This window comes from Strix aluco, chromosome 20 (assembly GCF_031877795.1).
Source record: "Strix aluco isolate bStrAlu1 chromosome 20, bStrAlu1.hap1, whole genome shotgun sequence".
NCBI classification, from domain to species: domain Eukaryota; kingdom Metazoa; phylum Chordata; class Aves; order Strigiformes; family Strigidae; genus Strix; species Strix aluco.
Window position 1 is genome coordinate 12,690,437 of NC_133950.1, and position 18,740 is coordinate 12,709,176.

At 47.9% G+C, this 18,740-nt stretch overlaps 1 protein-coding gene across 2 annotated transcripts in view; it reads left to right on the forward strand.

The window, feature by feature from the left end:
- The window catches only part of COL5A1 (collagen type V alpha 1 chain), a 160,499-nt gene that overhangs the window by 127,154 nt on the left and 14,605 nt on the right, over window positions 1-18,740 (forward strand). For both annotated transcript variants that reach the window (XM_074846323.1, XM_074846324.1), the window contains exons 36-59: window positions 1,029-1,082; window positions 1,641-1,694; window positions 5,136-5,189; window positions 6,696-6,803; window positions 6,996-7,085; window positions 7,177-7,230; window positions 7,871-7,978; window positions 9,714-9,821; window positions 10,435-10,488; window positions 11,107-11,160; window positions 11,332-11,439; window positions 11,536-11,589; window positions 11,678-11,785; window positions 11,923-11,976; window positions 12,357-12,464; window positions 13,558-13,611; window positions 13,978-14,031; window positions 14,489-14,542; window positions 14,966-15,019; window positions 15,734-15,841; window positions 16,282-16,335; window positions 16,434-16,487; window positions 17,875-17,982; window positions 18,455-18,508. In XM_074846323.1, coding sequence (XP_074702424.1) covers window positions 1,029-1,082; window positions 1,641-1,694; window positions 5,136-5,189; window positions 6,696-6,803; window positions 6,996-7,085; window positions 7,177-7,230; window positions 7,871-7,978; window positions 9,714-9,821; window positions 10,435-10,488; window positions 11,107-11,160; window positions 11,332-11,439; window positions 11,536-11,589; window positions 11,678-11,785; window positions 11,923-11,976; window positions 12,357-12,464; window positions 13,558-13,611; window positions 13,978-14,031; window positions 14,489-14,542; window positions 14,966-15,019; window positions 15,734-15,841; window positions 16,282-16,335; window positions 16,434-16,487; window positions 17,875-17,982; window positions 18,455-18,508 — 1,764 coding nt within the window. The remainder of the gene's footprint in view (window positions 1-1,028; window positions 1,083-1,640; window positions 1,695-5,135; window positions 5,190-6,695; window positions 6,804-6,995; window positions 7,086-7,176; window positions 7,231-7,870; window positions 7,979-9,713; window positions 9,822-10,434; window positions 10,489-11,106; window positions 11,161-11,331; window positions 11,440-11,535; window positions 11,590-11,677; window positions 11,786-11,922; window positions 11,977-12,356; window positions 12,465-13,557; window positions 13,612-13,977; window positions 14,032-14,488; window positions 14,543-14,965; window positions 15,020-15,733; window positions 15,842-16,281; window positions 16,336-16,433; window positions 16,488-17,874; window positions 17,983-18,454; window positions 18,509-18,740) is intronic.

The following is an 18,740-nucleotide window of genomic DNA, read 5'->3' on the forward strand; positions in this document are numbered from 1 at the left end:
ACAGCCGAGGCGGGTTTGCAGGGCTGGGGTGGTGCCGAGGGGTTTTGCAGTGAGCATCCTACCAAGCACCCTGTTAAGCAGAGAGGGGTGGGCTCCTTGCTGGAGCTAGGGTGCAACTTGGCATAACTTGGTCAGTAACAAGGAAAAATCTGTTTAGAAATATGAGGTGGAACATGCTTGTGTGGAGAGAGGTCTCGCAAGTCACCTACAGCCCTTAGGTTCTTTCTGAGCTCTCCAGGGAATGCTCGAATGGGACCTTGGGTGTCCTGTGTAAGCATCACTCCGTGGGAAAAGGGAAAAGTCACCCTGGGTTTTGTGCAGACAGCCAGAGCTCCGGTTTTTTGTGGGCGGTGGTCCTCTAGGACCTCGTGCTGCTTTCTCCAGATTACAGCATGCTAGGTGGAAAACACTGAAACGATGAGCCTTCCATGATTTTTTTGCCTCAATTTCTGCTTTTTTTTTCTGGGTTTTGTTTGTAAGTTTCCTACAAAATTGCCCAGGGAAGAAATAGATGAAATTAGTCCCTGCTTTGCATCTGCTGGTTGTGGCCATAGGGACGAGGGGGGAGCTGCTGCTGACACCGCTCCGGGGAAGCAGCGCTCTGAAGGGCATCAGCTGCCTTCCAGCGCTGGCCCCAAAGCCACTGGGCTCTATTCTCCTTCATTCCTGCACGACCTGGTAGCTCCCAGGCACTCTCACTTGAGCTGGGATGGGAAAAGACCTATATTTCATAGCACTGGGAGGGAAGGACACAAAGTGATTGATAGCCCTCTTCAAGTTTGCAGTGCTTTTTTGCAGCTGGACAGGCTACTCGCTTAAAAATGCCCAGTGATTCTTACTTCTCCATGCATTTTTTCCAAGAGATGGCCCCGTGCAGTTGCATCTTGCACTTTGGGGCATTTCTTTGGGGTAGAATTAGCTGGCTTTCCATATCTTTGTCCTCATCTGCTGTTCACACAGAGCTGGTATTTCATAGTAAAGTGTTATAGGTTCCTTAACCATGTTTTCTGGCTTGTTTTACATCCCAGGGACCACCAGGGCCTCAAGGACCGACTGGATTTCCTGGACCAAAAGGCCCCCCTGTAAGTAACTCTCTTTCTAGAACATGCAAAGAAATACATAAAGTCTTTCCCATCCAGCTGTGATTGCCTGTGCCAGCTCAGTCTTAGCTGCTTCTCTGACAAGCGGTGACGTACCCAATAAAAGGCATTACTGAGACATCATGATAATAACCCGATCGTTTAAGATTTTAAATAGCCAAGTAAATTGTGGCTCATTATAAATGTTCATTTCCTAATGACTCAATATCACTAGGATCTTTCATGGTTGCTCTGTTCTTTATTTTCCCTCTGTATACTGGGAGGACAGCACAAAAGAGTAACGCTTCTGTCTCTCCAATTATTATACACTGGTGGGGAACCTCAGAAACCTTTTTGGAATGATTTCCTTCCCTGTGGTGAACAGCTCGCTCCCGCTCTGGACCTGTAAGATAAATCTTTCCTTTGAGAGATGTGTGGGAAAGGGATGGAACTTTTAGGGTTCTGAGCACCCCTGTTTCACTGTAAAATGGATGGGAACTAATGCAAGGAGGCAAGCAGGTTTGATTCGATGTTCCTTCTCACTCTGGTTTTCTGCTGTAGGGTCCTCCTGGGAAGGATGGATTGCCTGGTCACCCCGGACAGAGAGGAGAAACCGTAAGTAGCCAGAAATCTTGGGCAGATCATTAGTCCTGAGTCTCGTCTTGCCGGTTGGTTTTTCTAAACCCTTCTGTGCAGCTGGGGAGATGTGGCCACACATTTGGTTTCCCTGAAGGTCTGTGTCTCTCCAGCTGCATGGGATGGTCTATGAGAAGCAACCCTCTTCTGAGCAGGATGGGTCGGTCTAATGATGGTTTCTCTGGAGGCTGGAGATGTAGTGATGCCGGTGACTGGTGTTGGAGGCTGTTGGGTTTCTGCCGTGACGGGTGCTGCAAGATGCAGCTCCTCGTGAGGTGGGAGGATGTTGGCTGGGGTTGAGTCTGGGTCAGCACCAGCACAAGCTGGCACTTGGAGTGACTCTTGCTCTCATGAGGTGGAGAAGCAGCTGGGGGGTGATTTCTGAGCACCCCCTGCAGCTGGGCTCTGCACCTCAAGGACTCACCGAAGCGCTGTTCCCTTTGCCCTCCCAAGGGGGAAGGCTGTGCCTCTGCTCTTTGGAGCGTTACGGGTAAATTCTGTGCTTTCTTTCCCACTCTGTCCTTTGGAGAGGTGCAGGTTTTATGTCTCTCTATTCCAGAGACGTAACTTTAGGGCTGTGATAGCAGAAATTTTCCATGCAAGATGGGCTCCATCCTTTGCAAGTTCAGCTTCCCGCACCCACCTGTGCAAAGTCAGGGGCAGTTTTATTTCCTCTTGAACCTGCAATGGGGAGAAATAAACGCTTTTCACTTCTTGATGCACCATGTGGCCAACACCAAGAACTGTTGCGCAGCAGAGAAGATCTACAGCCTGGTTTTGGCAGTGCTTGTTTTGAGAGAAAGGCAATTCCTGGCCAAGATGAGGGGTGCAGTGGTTTTGCTCTAGTTTTTATGTTCACCCCAGTCACTGCAGCACAGTCGTCTATCAGCCGCTACCTCAGCACCTGAGTAAGAACAGCATCTCTGCTGACGCTGCCTTTTAGCCAAAGCTATGCACAAGGGCTTCACCAAGTTTTGCTTAAGCCCCCCTCCAGCAATAATCCCTTGCTGCAACCCAGGGAGCGGCTCCTGGCTGTTTAGGCACCTCACCGTATCGTACGCATACTGCTTTGTCCATTTTAAAAGGTTTTGTTGCACAGATGTAATCATTGTTTCTCACCAAAGGAGAACGATGAGGCATGTGGAAGGTATGATACCCTGGCTGTCGTGCGTCTCTGGTCTGTTTTCTGCACCTTTTTTGCTTGATGCAAGCAAAAATGACCCTTCTGCCACGTGTTCCTCTGCATGCAGTAATTAGTATCTTTCTGTTTGGCATTTTTGGGGATGTTTATTCTTTTTCCTTGGCTGTTTACGATCCGGCTCATTCACTGTTGTTGGTATGTCCTTCTCCCCAACACTGCATGCTGCATGTTAGCAAATAGACTCTTCATTCTGTGTTTATTTTACAGGAAAAAACAAAAACCAACTTCTTCTACTCAGCTTTGCATTTTTCTCCACTGCCTTTCCTAGTAAATGAGCATTAAAAAGGCTTTGCACATGATGCATTTTTTCCCCTCAACTTATCACACAACAATTTAATTAACTTGCCTGGCATTTGCTAAGCAAGGCAATGCAAATACTGCTCAGCACAGCACCAGATATTTATTTATACTACATAAAACTGACTTTAAGGCAATGGTTGTGGTATTTTTAAACACACAATCCTCAGGTCAGGATTAACTCTAAGGTGAAGAGAAGAGTTTTCACCTGCCAGAGCCTGGCTGTCACATTTAGTTTTCCCTCATTGAGTTACCTATAACATCCAGGGCACCTACCTTCAAACTGGAAGAAGCAGTAAAAACTTTGCTTGCATCTGCTGTTATCAACTTTTGAGACTGGAATAAAGCATCAAACTCCAAGTCTGCATGAATATGAATGGAGAATGAGCTTTCAATTATTCTGGGTCTGAAAGTACTCCCTAAAAGCTTTCTTCAGTCATTGCAGCAGTAGCTTGCCTATCACAGATAAATCCTTCCAGAAAACAAAAACTTTGTTAATCCATGCCATGAACAAGCTTGCAGAGATCACTTTCCCCTGCATCCTCTTGGGGTGCCTGCAGACATGTGCAGACCCAGGTAGCAGAAGTCCCTTTTATGTCCCCCTTTCCTCACACAGTGCCAAAAAGCAAGGAGAGAAACATAAAACCAGATTAAATACTATTTCCACGTCAGTGGCCTTGTCAGTGCACTCTGTACCTTCGTGCAGGAAAACGGAGACTTGAAATCTGTGTGTCAGATACTTCCCTTTATTTTACTTCTCGTTTGGTAGCAAACAGGCATGCTGAAGGATGCTGAAATATTTGACCATATTAGATTTACAAAGAATAGATCTAAAAAAACCATGAAAAATTGTAAAAACTCTGTGCCCAAGGCTCAAACAGGATAAAAGGAAACCCCTTTCTTCAGATTAATACGAAAAGTCATGCACAGAAATGGCTGAAATATTTTTCTGTGATAAGAGTTTAAATTGTACATTCATTTCACAGAGATGTTCTGCCATTTCCCCATCAATGACAGGATATTTTCTGTGATCTGCAGACAGCTAGAATAGCACTGAGTATTTTTTCTAGCATGACACATTACCGTTGGCTTGGGATTTATCTGATCCTCTTTTGTGGCAATGACAAAATAGCCTGTGTGCCCTAAATGACATTTCTCAAGCTTGAGCTTGTCAGCATGCTATAGTAAGAATGATAATTAATGTGCTTTTTAAAGAGTGGCTTAGGAGAGCTAAACAATTGCAGTGGTGATAGTTCGTTATTGTCACTCTTCAAAATGTCATTATAAGTAGCTGTCATGGAGACTTTGCTACTCATCAGCATTTGGAGAGAAACACGTTTGTGATTTCTTTCAACAGATGTTGATGAAGGAAATAAAGTTTCACTCAGCCCCCAAGGCTGGTGGGTTGTGGGCTTTGGCAGGGCTGGAGATTGGTGCTGCTGGTGCCAAAACTGGAAGATGGTCACCCAGCCTCTGAGCTCCTGGGAGCTAAGCCTAAAACAGAGCTAAGCCTAAACCAGTACCAGAACGGGAAGCGGGAGAAAGGAAATGGCTTTTAAGAATTGCTCAGCATGAAGAAACTTGCACTGACTTCTTAATAGCGATTTCCTCTGTAGGTTTTATGAGTGTAACAAATTTTTTTATATATATGGCCAGTCTTTCAGCCAAATCACAGTAGCTCCATCAAAACAGCAGAGCTGAGCTTTGAGAATCCCTTTTTCTTCCTCTGTTTCACCCTTGTATAAATGTACAAAGACTTATTTTCTACCTTCTGTTTGATTTCTTGTTTCTCTTCGGGTGTCCACCCGTGCCTGGTCAGTAGTTTCACCAGAGGAGGAGCAGTTGGGTGGCAGTCTGTGACCCTTGCTGGCGTAGTCCTTGGCAGAAGCATCATCTCTTTCTCTTCTCCCTTTCTCTAACAGGGTTTCCAAGGCAAGACCGGCCCTCCAGGACCCCCTGGTGTTGTAGGCCCTCAGGTAAGAACAAATGCTCTTGCTTGCACCAGCCCCCTGCAGCTCCCCTTCACCGGGGCAGCACAGCAGGCTCTCACAGCTCTGATGGTTCAGCTGGAGCTGCTGGGACCACAGGTTGTACAGCACAGAGACTCCTCTTCCAGGGGAGGCAAAGTCATGTTGAAGCAAGCTTGATGGCTTTGAAATTCTTGGTCAGGGTGTGAAATACCCCAGTGGGTCCCAGCCCACCTTGTCAGGGTGTTAGGATGGCATTTAGGCAATGTGCCCGAAGGCTGCTGTAAAGAAGGTGCCTCCTGTGAACTTAACAGAGCTACCTTGGTGTAAAATTGGTGTAAGGTGAGAGAGAGACCAGCTATGCACAACCTGACTAAAAGACCTTTACCAGGCAGAGAGTTAAACAAGGTCACAAAGGGCTGTACAGTTGCTGGGGTGTTCAGGGCAGTGTAAGTGTGATGCAAGAGGGCTCTTACATGTCGCTGTGAAGAAATGCATCCCTCTAATATAATATACAGCACTGCCAGGTTCTGTCAGAGTTGGGCTATTTTTCTTTTAGTCACAAATAACTCTGCAATCTGGAAATAGTAACTGCACAACCAGAATTTGTACCCCTTAAGTACAGGCACGTAAGGCTCGTGGATCAGTTTTGTAGGCAGTCCTAGACTGAGTAGGACTGGCTTTGGGTTGAGTCTTTTTTCCTGAACTACTGGGGAGGTTGCTCTTTAATTAGAGAATAATTAATTTGTCCTCTTTAATGATAGCGTAAAGTCCCTGATTTGTAAATTCCCTGATTAGGGGCAATTCCCTGACTGTGTCTGTCTTCTCAAGTGCAAATTAGGTTCTGTGGCAATTTTATTTGGCTCTGCTGCATGTAGTTAGCGTGATCTGTGGTTGCTGAGCGATCACAGTGTTATCGTTCTGCTCGCACTAAGTGGCACCCTGCAGCGTGACATGAATTACAACCACCGTCCCAGTGGACACCAGCGTGCAGGGACGTTATAGTCTTGTGCATATGGCTTTTGTCCTCCTCCAAAATAGGCCACTTGGGAACCTTCTGCACTGGGCCTTATGTTACACTCGTCACTATTAGTGCCCACGTACAGCACAGAGACAGTCAGTAATTGCTGTGTAGTACAAGCCTAATCCATTATTTATGCCCCATATAAGGAAGAATCAGCATGATTGTAGAGTACTTAGGAAGTTTTCAATTAAAAAAAAAACCAAAGCATAATAATTGTAGTAATAATACCTCATTTATGTGAACACTTTCGTTCCAGAGGTTTCCAATGCCTCTAGACTGTCAAGTGCAATGTTGCCCACTTCCAAAATAAGGTGCCTGTAGATACCAGAGGAGACATCTCTGCAGGGATTCCTGGTGGCACTGCTGGGGACAGCTAAGGGAAGGAGCATCTTCCATCCCCTTGCAACCTAAAGGAATAAACTGACAGCCTGCACCTTCATTGTTTGCTCTGCTGACACCCAACACCTTCTCCCCGATCTCTGTTTCTTCAGGGTCCAACTGGTGAGACTGGGCCGATGGGTGAGCGGGGACATCCAGGGCCTCCTGGTCCCCCAGGTGAACAAGGTCTTCCTGGCCTCACTGGAAAAGAAGGGACCAAGGTAGGGACCAGCAGCCTGCTGAATTCACCCTCCTTGCAAGCCTGGACGCCTGCTTCCCTCCCAGAGATGGAGAGGGATGAATCAGAAAAGCCATGATGTTTTGCAGCGTCTCATTGCGACTTGAGCCCAGAGGGAGGAGCTGGGTCTCTCTGGAGTCTGCAGATCCTCAGCTATTTACCACTGTCGTTGCAGGGCGACCCTGGTCCCGCCGGCCTCCCAGGGAAGGACGGTCCCCCGGGCTTGCGAGGCTTCCCCGGAGAGAGAGGCCTCCCTGGCCCCATTGTGAGTAGAGGTTGCTCGGTCCTTCTTGGGGAAGGAAGCCCAGGCGGTGCAGCACCCGCCTCCCAAAATGATTTTGTTTTTCTCTCTCCAGGGTGCTCCAGGGCTGAAAGGCAACGAAGGTCCCCCAGGCCCCCCAGGTCCAGCAGTGAGTATCCTTGCCCTTACAGGCACCACCTAACACATTTACAAGCTTGACAAGCCAAAACGGAGAGTTAGTCACAGCTCGGAGCTTTATCCATTATTTCCTTTACACTAACTAACGCCTTGCTGGATATTGCTTTATTTTACAAGACACGCGTGTAATAGCTCAGTCATTTTGTGGTGTCAGCTGTGAACATACGTGACAAGCTGAGGGAACTGGAATGATTCAGGACATCAAGAATTTGGCTTCTAGGTCACCTGCTTTCCCTCTGAAAATGGTCCCTACTTGAGATTCGTGCTCAGTGCAGCTCTCCTGGAAGGAAATATTCATCATCCAACCCCCACTGGTGCATTGGGCACGAAGTGGCTCATGCTCTTGCTCCCAAGCTAATAATATGCCCCCAGGAATTGAGCTCCCAGCACCATCCAGAGGAGAACCCAGCCCTTCCAGGGATTTTTAACTGAAAAAAAGATCTGTAGGACCCCTTAGGCTGATGGTACCAAATCATCCCTTGGCAGTCACCCCATCAAATGTGCTCACTTACTGACGATGCATTTTCAGCATCCTACTGCTGGATTTCTTTCTGTCTGTATATAGATGAAGCTCAACACTTCAGTTAATGCTTCTTTCCTTCTCCAAACAGGGCTCTCCTGGCGAGCGTGGCCCCGCGGGATCAGCTGGCCCAATAGGCTTGCCAGGGCGACCTGGCCCGCAGGGACCTCCGGGACCTGCAGGTGAAAAGGGAGCCCCAGTAAGTACCAGTTTATAGATTAACAGCTGTGGGTCAAATAGAAACGTGCACAGTAGGAAGCTGAGCGTGGAGACATTCTCTGGGGTAGGTGTATAAAAGATTTTTAAAAAGAAAAAAAAAAGGAGGAATTCAATTAGAAAGGATTTTTCTCATCACGGGTGCATCAAACCACTGAATGTTAGCAGCTCAACTCTCCCATTTGTGACACCTGTGCTATCAAAAATGGATGTGATCTCAGGGACCAAAATGTCTTCAGGCAATGAGAAGGGCTGAGGACTGAGCAGGTGGAATGACAGCCTGTGTGACCTCCTCGTGACAACAGCCAAAGGACAGGCCTCTGGGCAGAGAAGTGAGCCAACCCCATCACTGCTGACAAGGATGCAGTGGCAGCAGCAATTTCCACTGAGCCCAAATAAATCTTTACCCTCACTCTGCCCCAGCCGAGGGGCAGCACAGGAAGGTGCTGCAGAGGTTTCGGCTCCACTTCCTGGGACGCTGCCGCAGCATCCGTGTTCCCAGGCATCCCACTGGCACCCGTGGAAAGAGCTGCTCTCGGCAGGAGCCCGAGCAGAGCGCGGCTGAGTCCTGCCATATGGTCCCTCTCCTGAGCGTTCACCAGCCAGCCCGCGCAAACTCTCACGTCTTTCGCTCCCCAGGCACGAGCGTGAAATGTCACGTGCGGGCAGGAGGGAGTGGGCTGGGATGACTATTTCTGTCCCTGAAGAGCACAGCACCATGACAGTCCCGAGGAGGAAGGCTGAGACTTGAATTCATGCCCAAATGGTTTTGCAGGGACTTTTGGGTTGCCTGACGCAAACTTAAGCTCAGCTTCAGACCCCGCAAAATGAGCAAATACTGGCATCGGTGATTTCAGACTACATGAGGACACTTATGGTGATATCAAAAGTGTTTATCAGCCTCTGTATTCCACATTTGCTGGCTTATTAGAAACTCCAGCAGCTAGTCCAGAGGCAAGAATTTCCTGGTGAATCAGCTTTATGAACATCTGTCCTGCTAAGTACCTATATGATGTATCAGTGGATAGATGAATAGGCAATTTATGTGACATCTGATTATTCAGAAGAGAGCACCCAGGATTCAGCCACAATTAAATTATGTACGAGGAAACTGAAAAATATTCACTATACCGTTCCTATAAACAAACAAATGTGATTGAAGGCTCCAGGTCTGAGGAATACGAGTCGATGTTTAAGCAGGAGGCCAGCAGAGATTGCTTTTTTCACTTCAGGTGTTTTCCTTTGTCCAGAAGCTCAGGAGGGAGCTCAGAGCCTCCTGAGAAACCCCCGTTAGTTGGGGATCAGCCAGGGAGGGGAGCAGGCAGTGAGTCCTCGAGCAGCTCGGACCGGAATCAGTAAAAACTGGCTTATGGGAATAAAAATTAGTTGGGGTCTTGTTTGTCATCCAGAGAGATGGCAGAGAGTTCAGATAAAATCTGATTATATTGCTATAGCAGTGAAATTGCAGCTGTGGTCTGGGTATTCACCGTTTAGATTTGTTTGTTCTTTCTTTATCTCTCGAGATAGAGATTTTGTCTTGTTTCAGACAGCGAGCACAGAGAGAGACTGATGAAATATCAGCTGGAAACTGGTTTTGCTATAAATGCCCATATATTCAGGGGTCATTAGCAGCTGAATAAAATGTTAATGGGATGTAATGGGTTGGTTGGAGGGTGGAGGAGAGCTCTGTGTGACCTGCCTGCTTGTTCTGCTTCCAGGGCGAGAAGGGACCTCAAGGACCGGCCGGCCGGGACGGCATCCAGGGCCCGGTGGGACTGCCAGGTCCAGCAGGTCCTGTCGGCCCCCCCGGAGAGGATGGAGACAAGGTGGGAGCAGCAACCTGCTGCGCAGGGTCCCTCTGGGAAGGAATTGGGCCACGTGCCCCGTTGCCACCACGATGCGTCCACCGCATTGGGTTGGATGGTCGTAACACGAGGATATTTAATGGCTCTTGCAATCCTGCAAGATCAGCAGCGTCCGGTCTGGGGAGCAGCAGGCAAACGGGGCTGTGTGTGCTCCACCAGCCAAACCGCTTGCTGAAATCCAGTTAGCCTCCCCCGAAGCCTGTAGCAGGTGGCCTGCCCACGGGTGCCTGGCCTTTCCAAATTAATTACCTTTCCCCACTCTCTCATTAAGCCCCTCTGGACTGGAGGCCTCTTAGAAAACATTAGCTGGAATGAATCACTCATCGCTGCTAACAAGGTCTGCAAAATGATGCTTCTTGTATCACCTGGCAGCTAAGGAAAGTTTTGGGATGTAAAAGAGTTTGGTTACACCTAGAGTAGCCAAATCTCTGGCCTTTTTCAGAACTTCCTGGCGTATTTCGGTGGGAATTGGCATCTTTGGGATGAGGGTGCAGACACACTGGGCTATTGCTTGAATGTTGAGATATGGAAGTGGTCACCAAGTGAACTAACTGTGCCCCTTTGTACCTGGCAGGGTGAGATCGGGGAGCCTGGCCAGAAGGGCAGCAAGGGCGACAAAGGGGAGCAGGTGAGTGGGGTGAAGCTGTCATAGCTTCTTCCATGGAGGAGCATAGCTTTGTTGTGTGACTTGCTGGAAAAAAGGATATAATTTCTTTCTGTCATTGCTTCATCTTCTCCTTTGCTTCATCGAATACCCACAAGATGTAAGAAAGAGTGAGTGCCTGAAGTGTGAGTCTCCAGCTCCCAGGAGCACACGGAGATGTTTCCATGTGACCCATGTACTGTGTAAATCTGTGAAACATTAGCAGCCCTTGCCATTGAAGTTGGGTGTTCAGCTGTAGTTCCTTTTCTAGTTGCTTGCAGCACCCTGAAGCACCTTTTATGTGCTGCTCAGAGCCTGAGGAATGAAAAACAAATTACACGTAAGTATCTGGAGAGAACCGAGTGGTGTGATATTGCTTTGCTGGAGCAAAAATGCATTTAGACACGTCTGCCGTGCCGTTGGCACCAGGGCTTAGGGATGCTGATGTGTCCAGGGAAACTTGACCCTGTCCTCCCTCTCTGTTTTGGGAATTAATACAGGTTTAATGGAGGCTGTGTTGAAGGGCATCACGTTTTCCAGGTGATATTTTTTTTTTTTACTCTGTGATCCTAATGGTGACATTGCACTTCTGTTTCATGACAGGGTCCACCAGGTCCTACCGGCCCGCAGGGTCCGATTGGTCAGCCTGGCCCAGCTGTGAGTATTGTCCCCTGTTAGCAGAAATGCCCTTTCTTACCATAAAATCTCCTGGGAAGCACTGCTGATGCCCCACACGAGTAGGACATTGCTTCTGGCTGCAGCAGGAGGTGGTGGGGATGGGGCTTTGCATCTACCTCGTGTCTTTGCTGATAGACCCTTTCCTCGTAGGGTGCCGATGGAGAGCCAGGTCCCAGAGGACAGCAAGGCCTCTTTGGTCAGAAAGGTGATGAAGGACCCCGAGGTTTCCCTGGTCCCCCCGGCCCGGTGGGCTTGCAGGTAATTTGCAGCATCAAGGGAGGGGCTTAGGGTGGTGAGAGCTGGGGCTCCACCTGCGATGTTCACCGCTAAAACTCATCCCCTCCATCTCCACAGGGCTTACCTGGACCACCTGGTGAGAAGGGAGAAACAGGCGATGTTGGGCAAATGGTAAGATGCTTTTGTACTTTTTTTTCCATCACTGACATAGACCTTGCTCCAAGAAACATGCCCTAACTTTGTCTCCCCTTTCTCTCAGGGCCCGCCAGGCCCACCTGGACCCAGAGGTCCATCTGGACCACCAGGAGCAGATGGTCCACAGGGTCCTCCCGGGGGAATAGGAAATCCTGGTGCAGTAGGAGAAAAGGTAAAACATCCAGACCAACCTGATTGAAGCCCGCAGGAGTTTACTACAACACTCATGCAGGGACTTTGCTATGCCAGCAGAAAACTTGGCACTCTGCAAGGAATATAAGTGTGTTCATCCTCTTTTCCCCTCTGCAGGGTGAACCTGGTGAATCTGGTGAGCCTGGTCTTCCTGGCGAGGTTGGCCTCCCGGTAAGTACGCTACGGGGTGGCTTTTGCTCTGATGGAGAAGAGCTTTTCTTCAGTGGTGCCCCTGAGGAGCGGGTTGAAGTGGTGTCAGAGAGGCAAGGATGGGGCTGCAGGGGCTGAACTAGCCATGTCCTTGGCTTGGGGATCGGGTGACACATCGCCGTGTTACTGGGTATTTATAGTAGAACGTTTAGTCACCGAATATGGGCTACCCACGACTGAACAACATGAACACCATTTAATCTTTGTGGGAGGGGACTGCTAAATCATGTCCTCCTGTCTTGAGATACAAATAGAGCTTCTTTCTCAGAACTGATTAAAGGCTAATTAGAGATTCACAAGTTGTTTTTCTGCATAATAGAAACACCCTTTTAAATTTACAGGGTCCTAAAGGTGAAAGAGGTGAAAAAGGTGAAGCAGGTCCCTCTGGTGCTGCTGGTCCACCTGGCCCCAAAGGTCCACCAGGCGATGATGGTCCCAAAGGCAGCCCTGTAAGTACCCCCTCCTGTCCAAGCAGTGCTGCTTCGTCTTGCCCAGCAAAGATTTCTGCATGAAAGGATGTTTTCCAGAGATTTTTGTGGAAATTCGAAGTAGTTTACCAGTCAGAGAATTGCCTCTAATGATATGGGATTTTAGTCTGCTCCTTTAGGCTGCTAATGAGGAAAAGACCCAGCTGTACCATATCTTCCAGCAATACTTGAATTATTAGTCCTTTTAGCAGGCTATCAGAAAACTAACCCCTATGGAGAGGGCCTGCAGTAGGTTTACTTTGAGCTTGATCTTATGTATTGCCAAGGTCCTCTGCACCAGAGCAAAACCTCCAAAACAGCATAGAGGAGATTTATGTGAATTTGGGAGTTGTACCTCTAGGGTCAGATCCCTGCTGATGCTAATTGCTGTAGCTCTATTGAAGCCAGTAGAAGCTATACTGATTTATACCAGATGACAATGGTACAGTATTTATCTTGCCGGCTTCTTTGATGCTTGCTGGCTGAAGACATTTATTATGCGATAAGCAAAGATGGCATGAAACAGCAGAGGAGGCAGGGGAGTTAGTCATCTCTCTTAACAGATGGGTTTTTGGGATACTGTGTTATTGGTTGAAGCCTATTGTCTGAACGCTGGTCTTGGAATCATTTGAAGTACACAATAGACATTGTATGGAGAAGAATGGCGAAGTGTTTTAGTCATTAAATGCTTTGAGAAGATCTTCGTGTGAAAAATGTTACACATCATATAGTAAGCAAAAGCAAAATCTTCTAATCTGCACATACCCCAAAGCTGCGAGGATTTCACTGTCACTTGTCCAATGTATTTATGAAAAACTAGATGAAACTCCCAGTGTTGCCTCTGGAGTTTTGTGTAGTCGGGATGCAGAGCTGAACTGGTGGCTGTGAGAGGATGAAATTAGTGAAGATGCTAAAGATGGGATGTGATTTGGGATTGTGTTTGAGGGTGGGGAATTGGGGTTTTGCTCTGTAGGGTGACTCCCGGTGTTGTCGCTGGGGTACCAGGCGCTAGTGCTCTGCGGTTCTCCAGATGCAATATCTCTGACTTGGGGTTATCCTTCTTCTCTCTTTGCAGGGTCCCGTTGGTTTCCCTGGTGATCCTGGTCCTCCTGGAGAACCTGGTCCAGCTGTAAGTGTTTGTCTCTCAGGAGGGCAGTTAGGTTCCTCCTCTTGGTTTAGTGGAATGTGACTGTGCTGCTCATTCACCAGCAGCTCCTCTGGCATTTACTCTTCCTTTACTTGGAAAAGAGTAGGAAGTCCCACCAAAAGACTGTTTGACCATGCTACAACCTTTGGGGCAGTAGCTACACGAATGCTGCTATCTACAGTATTTAACACAGGATGTTTGCTGTTGCCAGAGTTCTCAACAGGAGATGGGAAGGGATGGTGCCCGGTGATGTGAAGACTGGCTGAACCACCTCTGCTGCTGATGTACTCTGCTAACTGTGTTCATACCCTAAATACACCTGCTTGTTTCTTTCTTTCTTCTTTTTAGGGTCAAGATGGTCCCCCTGGTGACAAAGGTGATGATGGCGAACCTGGACAGACCGTGAGTAACTGGATAGCTGAGATCTGTTCCCTGTCAGTCCCCACGGTTTCCATGTGCGGGTCCAAGGACTTTTAACACAGAAGGACATACAGCACCTAATTCCCACCAGCTTCTGCTGCGCTGGTCCCCTGATGCCTGTCCCTCCTGTCTGTGTCAGCCTGGCTGCTGCCATCCATCCAGGCTGCTTAGCAATACATCCTGAAAGCAAAAATTAACTTATGGAAAAACAAAATCCAGTCTTTCATTTTAACTTCGCCTTGCCTTATGGTATTTCATGGTGGGAAGGGATAAAACAAGATACCACCTGCACCCCCGAGGAGGTGTCAGGAGTTGTACTGGCCGCCCACACCTTGGCTTAGCACAAACTCTAGATCTTGACTCGACTTTTACGTGTTGGCTCCTCCTTCCCGTGTCTTGTGGTGCAGTTATGGCTTATTCTCCTCCCCTCTCCATCTAGGGTTCCCCTGGTCCCACAGGAGAGCCAGGCCCCTCCGGACCCCCAGGAAAAAGGGTAAGCTGATTGTTTAGGAGCATTTTTCCAAATGTATTTGTATTGACTTTTTGTAACTGATGTTATTACTAGGTCTACAGTAAATGCAAGGCAGTAGCGTGTAAAATAAACAAAAAAAAATTGTTGCTCCATCCACAGCTATTGGAAATTGATGGGAAGTTGTCAACAGAATCCCATGGATTTTTTTTGACATTTTAACACCCAAAAGAAAGTGCAAGTATGAGGTGCTCCTCTTCTTCCTGCCTTGCTGGCAGAGCCCAGGGATTCATTTAGCAAGAAACTAATTTAAAAAGCTTTTCAGAGATATTTGTCTCCATTTTGTCTTTTTCCCTGGGGCTGCAGCATCGTTTTGCTAATTCCAATAGACCATTTCAGATCGGTGTGATCTAATTGTGTTTTGCATCTATTCTGTACTTTCTCTAGGGCCCTCCTGGTCCAGCTGGTCCCGAAGGAAGGCAAGGAGAGAAAGGAGCCAAGGTAAGAGCTGAATGGAATTTCACTTCTATTATGTCCTTTTTTGTGCCAAAAGGATCACCCTCTGACAGTGTTGGTGTTTGAAAGACAGTGATTTGATTTTGCTGTGTGTTACAACAAATTAGCCTGAATTTGGGGCCGTTGGCCTCAAATCTAAGCTTATGTTTCATCTTTTAACGAACTCTGTGGAGATAATTAGGGCTTGGTAAGGTCATGGGAATGTTTTTCTTGTTTTGAAATGACAAAGTACCATATTTGGCAATTTAATGTGTTGTAAAGCATACAGTGTGCACAGCCCTACATCCTTTCCCAGGGCAAACACAGCATTATTGGAGCGTGATTGTTTTCGTAGGGGTGGTGGGGAAATGTAGGGTGGGATTGCAAATGATAGATCCAATTGTTGTGGCAGCCACAGGAACGCTGATGGCGGAGGATGCCCTCTGCTAGCTCATCTCCCAGGACCAAACCCAGGAAAGCTTTCTGCTCCAGAGAGCTCGCAGCCAAAGGGTGGTTCCTGCTGGAAATCAGCAGAAATAGGCAAGGCTGAAAAGTGAAGGAGTTTGGAGACTTGTCCTCAGCGCATAAGGGGTAGGAAGCAGTAGGAAAATCAACGAACAGAAAGTTTTACATGCAGTGACATCCTGGTGGCAGCCATAATGTATTTAAGATCATTTAATGCCCTAGTGCAAATTAAACCATGCTGCCTCTTGCTTCTAGGGTGAAGCTGGTTTGGAAGGACCTCCTGGGAAGACTGGTCCAATTGGTCCCCAAGGTGCTCCAGGGAAGCCCGGCCCCGATGGCCTTCGAGGGATCCCTGGCCCAGTTGTGAGTATTCCCAAACTGAGCAAAGTCTGCGAAAGCTTCTGGGCAGGGCTGTTCCTGGTGCTTTACCGTAACCCATCTGCCTCGGAAGATGCCTTTCTCCCAGTGTTCTGTCTATGCTTAAATGCCTGACAGCAGATAAAGCATATTTAGCGGAAATAATATAATGGTGCATGTCATCTCCCAGTGTGTTTTATTTGAGTCTTGTCTCTGCTCACCTGTCTCCATGGGTGAGAGTTTCCATGACCTCCAAAGTCCCTTTTCCAGTAGAGATTTGAGCATGAAAGGAACGTAAATCCTTTTGCCTTCACCATCTCTGAGAAGCCAGGGCAAATGTTCCCTGGCACAGGGACCAGATGAGGATGGGTGAATAATCAGAATATCCCAGCTAGGGGCACTGCTGTCACGAATGATTGTTTTGAGGGAATTGCACTGTTTTACAGGGTGAACAAGGTCTTCCAGGATCCCCTGGCCCAGATGGTCCTCCAGGCCCAATGGTATGTCTAGACCATCAAATTCCATGAGTTTTTGAAATGGGTGAATGCATTTTACATTAATTCATTCTCTCTTTTGTTTTCCCCTCTGTCTTTCAAAGGGCCCACCGGGTTTGCCTGGTCTTAAAGGAGACTCTGGCCCTAAAGGGGAGAAGGTGAGAATGGCACACACGATCTCGCTGCATGACCTGATGTCTATGTCTGGGTGTGGGGGAAAAAAAAAAAATCAATGTAGAGGGGTCCTGCAGCTGGCATGACAAGGCTGAGGAGTGCCACCAGCCCCATACGCGTGCTGTCGTGCTCTGGAAGCATTGGACATATCTTTAAAGGAGAGATGGAAAACTGTGAGTGTGGCCCAAGGGGTGAACCGGGTTGTGCTGTCAGTGGCCGTGTGCTGCTGCCCATCTGGATCTGAGACTGGGTTTCCCATCCCCATATCGCCAGCACTGATGGCAGCGAGGTGACACGCAGGATCTGGAAGAAAAGGATCTGGGGGTTCTAATTGACAAGCAGCTGAACATGAGCCAGCAGTGTGCCCAGGTGGCCAAGAAAGCCAACGGCATCCTGGCTTGTATTAGAAATAGTGTGACCAGCAGAAGTAGGGAGGTGATCGTCCCCCTGTACTCTGCACTGGTGAGGCCACACCTTGAGTATTGTGTCCAGTTTTGGGCACCTCAATACAAGAGAGATCTTGAGGGGCTGGAGCGAGTGCAGAGGAGGGCAACGAGGCTGGGGAAGGACCTGGAGAATAAATCCTGTGAGGAGAGATTGAGGGAGCTGGGACTGTTCAGTTTGAGGAAGAGAAGGCTGAGGGGAGACCTCATCACTCTCTACAGCTACCTGAAAGGACATTGTAGAGAGGTTGGTGCTGGTCTCTTCTCACAGGGAATTAACGATAGAACAAGAGGGAACGGCTTTAAACTGCAACAGGGGAGGTTGAGACTGGACATTAGGAAAAAACTTTTCACAGAAAGAGTGGTACCCAGGGAGGTGGTGGAGTCACCATCCCTGGATGTGTTTAAGGGTCATTTAGATGAGATGCTGGGGGATATGGTGTAGGGAAGAACTTTGTAGAGTAGGGCTGATGGTTGGACTCAATGATCCCAAGGGTCTTTTCCAACCTGAATGATTCTGTGATCTGAATCTCTGCGTTCCCCTACATCAGGCCTTGCGGTCCGTGGCAGCTCTAGTTGTCGGGGCTGCCTGAACTCAGGCACTTTAGCAGAGGGCTTTGGGAAGTGCAGACACCTGGCTTGCTGTAGGGCGTGATTCTCGGTCTTGTAGAAATTTATGTAATATACGTTAGCACACAAAATGAGCAGGCGCTCCAGTGCAGCAGTTCTCTTTCTATTTTTGTAGCATTTTCTGTTGCAAAAAGCTAGTGCTTTGCTCTGCTCTGCCACTTCCAGGTGTCAGGGATAGCTGCAAACTCCTATCACCTTAGATATTTTGGTTGTATCTAGAAATGTCTTTGCTGCGTAGCTTTGGTGTTCAGTTACCTCCAGTGAAGGATCATAATTAACATCTGCTGTTTTCCCCTAGGGTCATCCAGGTTTAATTGGTCTTATTGGACCACCAGGAGAGCAGGGGGAAAAGGGTGACAGAGGTCTCCCAGGCCCCCAGGGCTCAGCAGGACCCAAAGGAGAGCAGGTAAATATTCCATGAGACCATCATGGAACGTGCTTTGAGCTGAGAGGTTTGCTGCCCTTGAGCAGAGATGGTCAACCTTGGCAGGAGACTCTTGCTAATTTTTGAGGAATATTTTCTATATAAACGTGGGTTATTCTACATGTGAAATGTAGAGATGCTCCAAAATGACCCATTTTAGTGGAAAGCAGATTCTCAAGGGTTGTATGAAAAGAGTTGAATAGACTTGGAGGGATGGTAACATTAAATATGCATCTAGAGGACTGATTTTTGTAACTGTGTGCCTAAATAAGAGATGAGATTCCCTGGTCGTGCTCTTGTCTGGATCGTGCACATGCTTAAAAACCAGTTAAAGCTCCAGATTCGAATTGAGTCCTCCAAAACTGGTTGGTCATCTGTGAGCAGATGTTAGTTGTATAGTTATAGGCCAGCATTGCTGCATGCAAATCAATGTTGTCCTGCTTTTATTTTTCAGGGTATCACAGGTCCTTCTGGACCAATTGGACCTCCAGGGCCACCAGGATTACCGGTATGTGACAAATAATTATCTTTGAATTCCTCAGGAGCTACACAGTCCTTCTGGAGTCACCTTGGTGCTCCCAGATATACCCAGCACAGTCCTTCTGGCCTAACCTTGTATGAGGATGCTGACGGGAATGGTTTTGCCCAGCTGAGCCCATTAAAAACACTTGAATGAGTTACGGGAGTACTGGGAAGTGATGCAGGAGCTGAGCTGGGTGCAGGGAGCATGGCATGAGCAA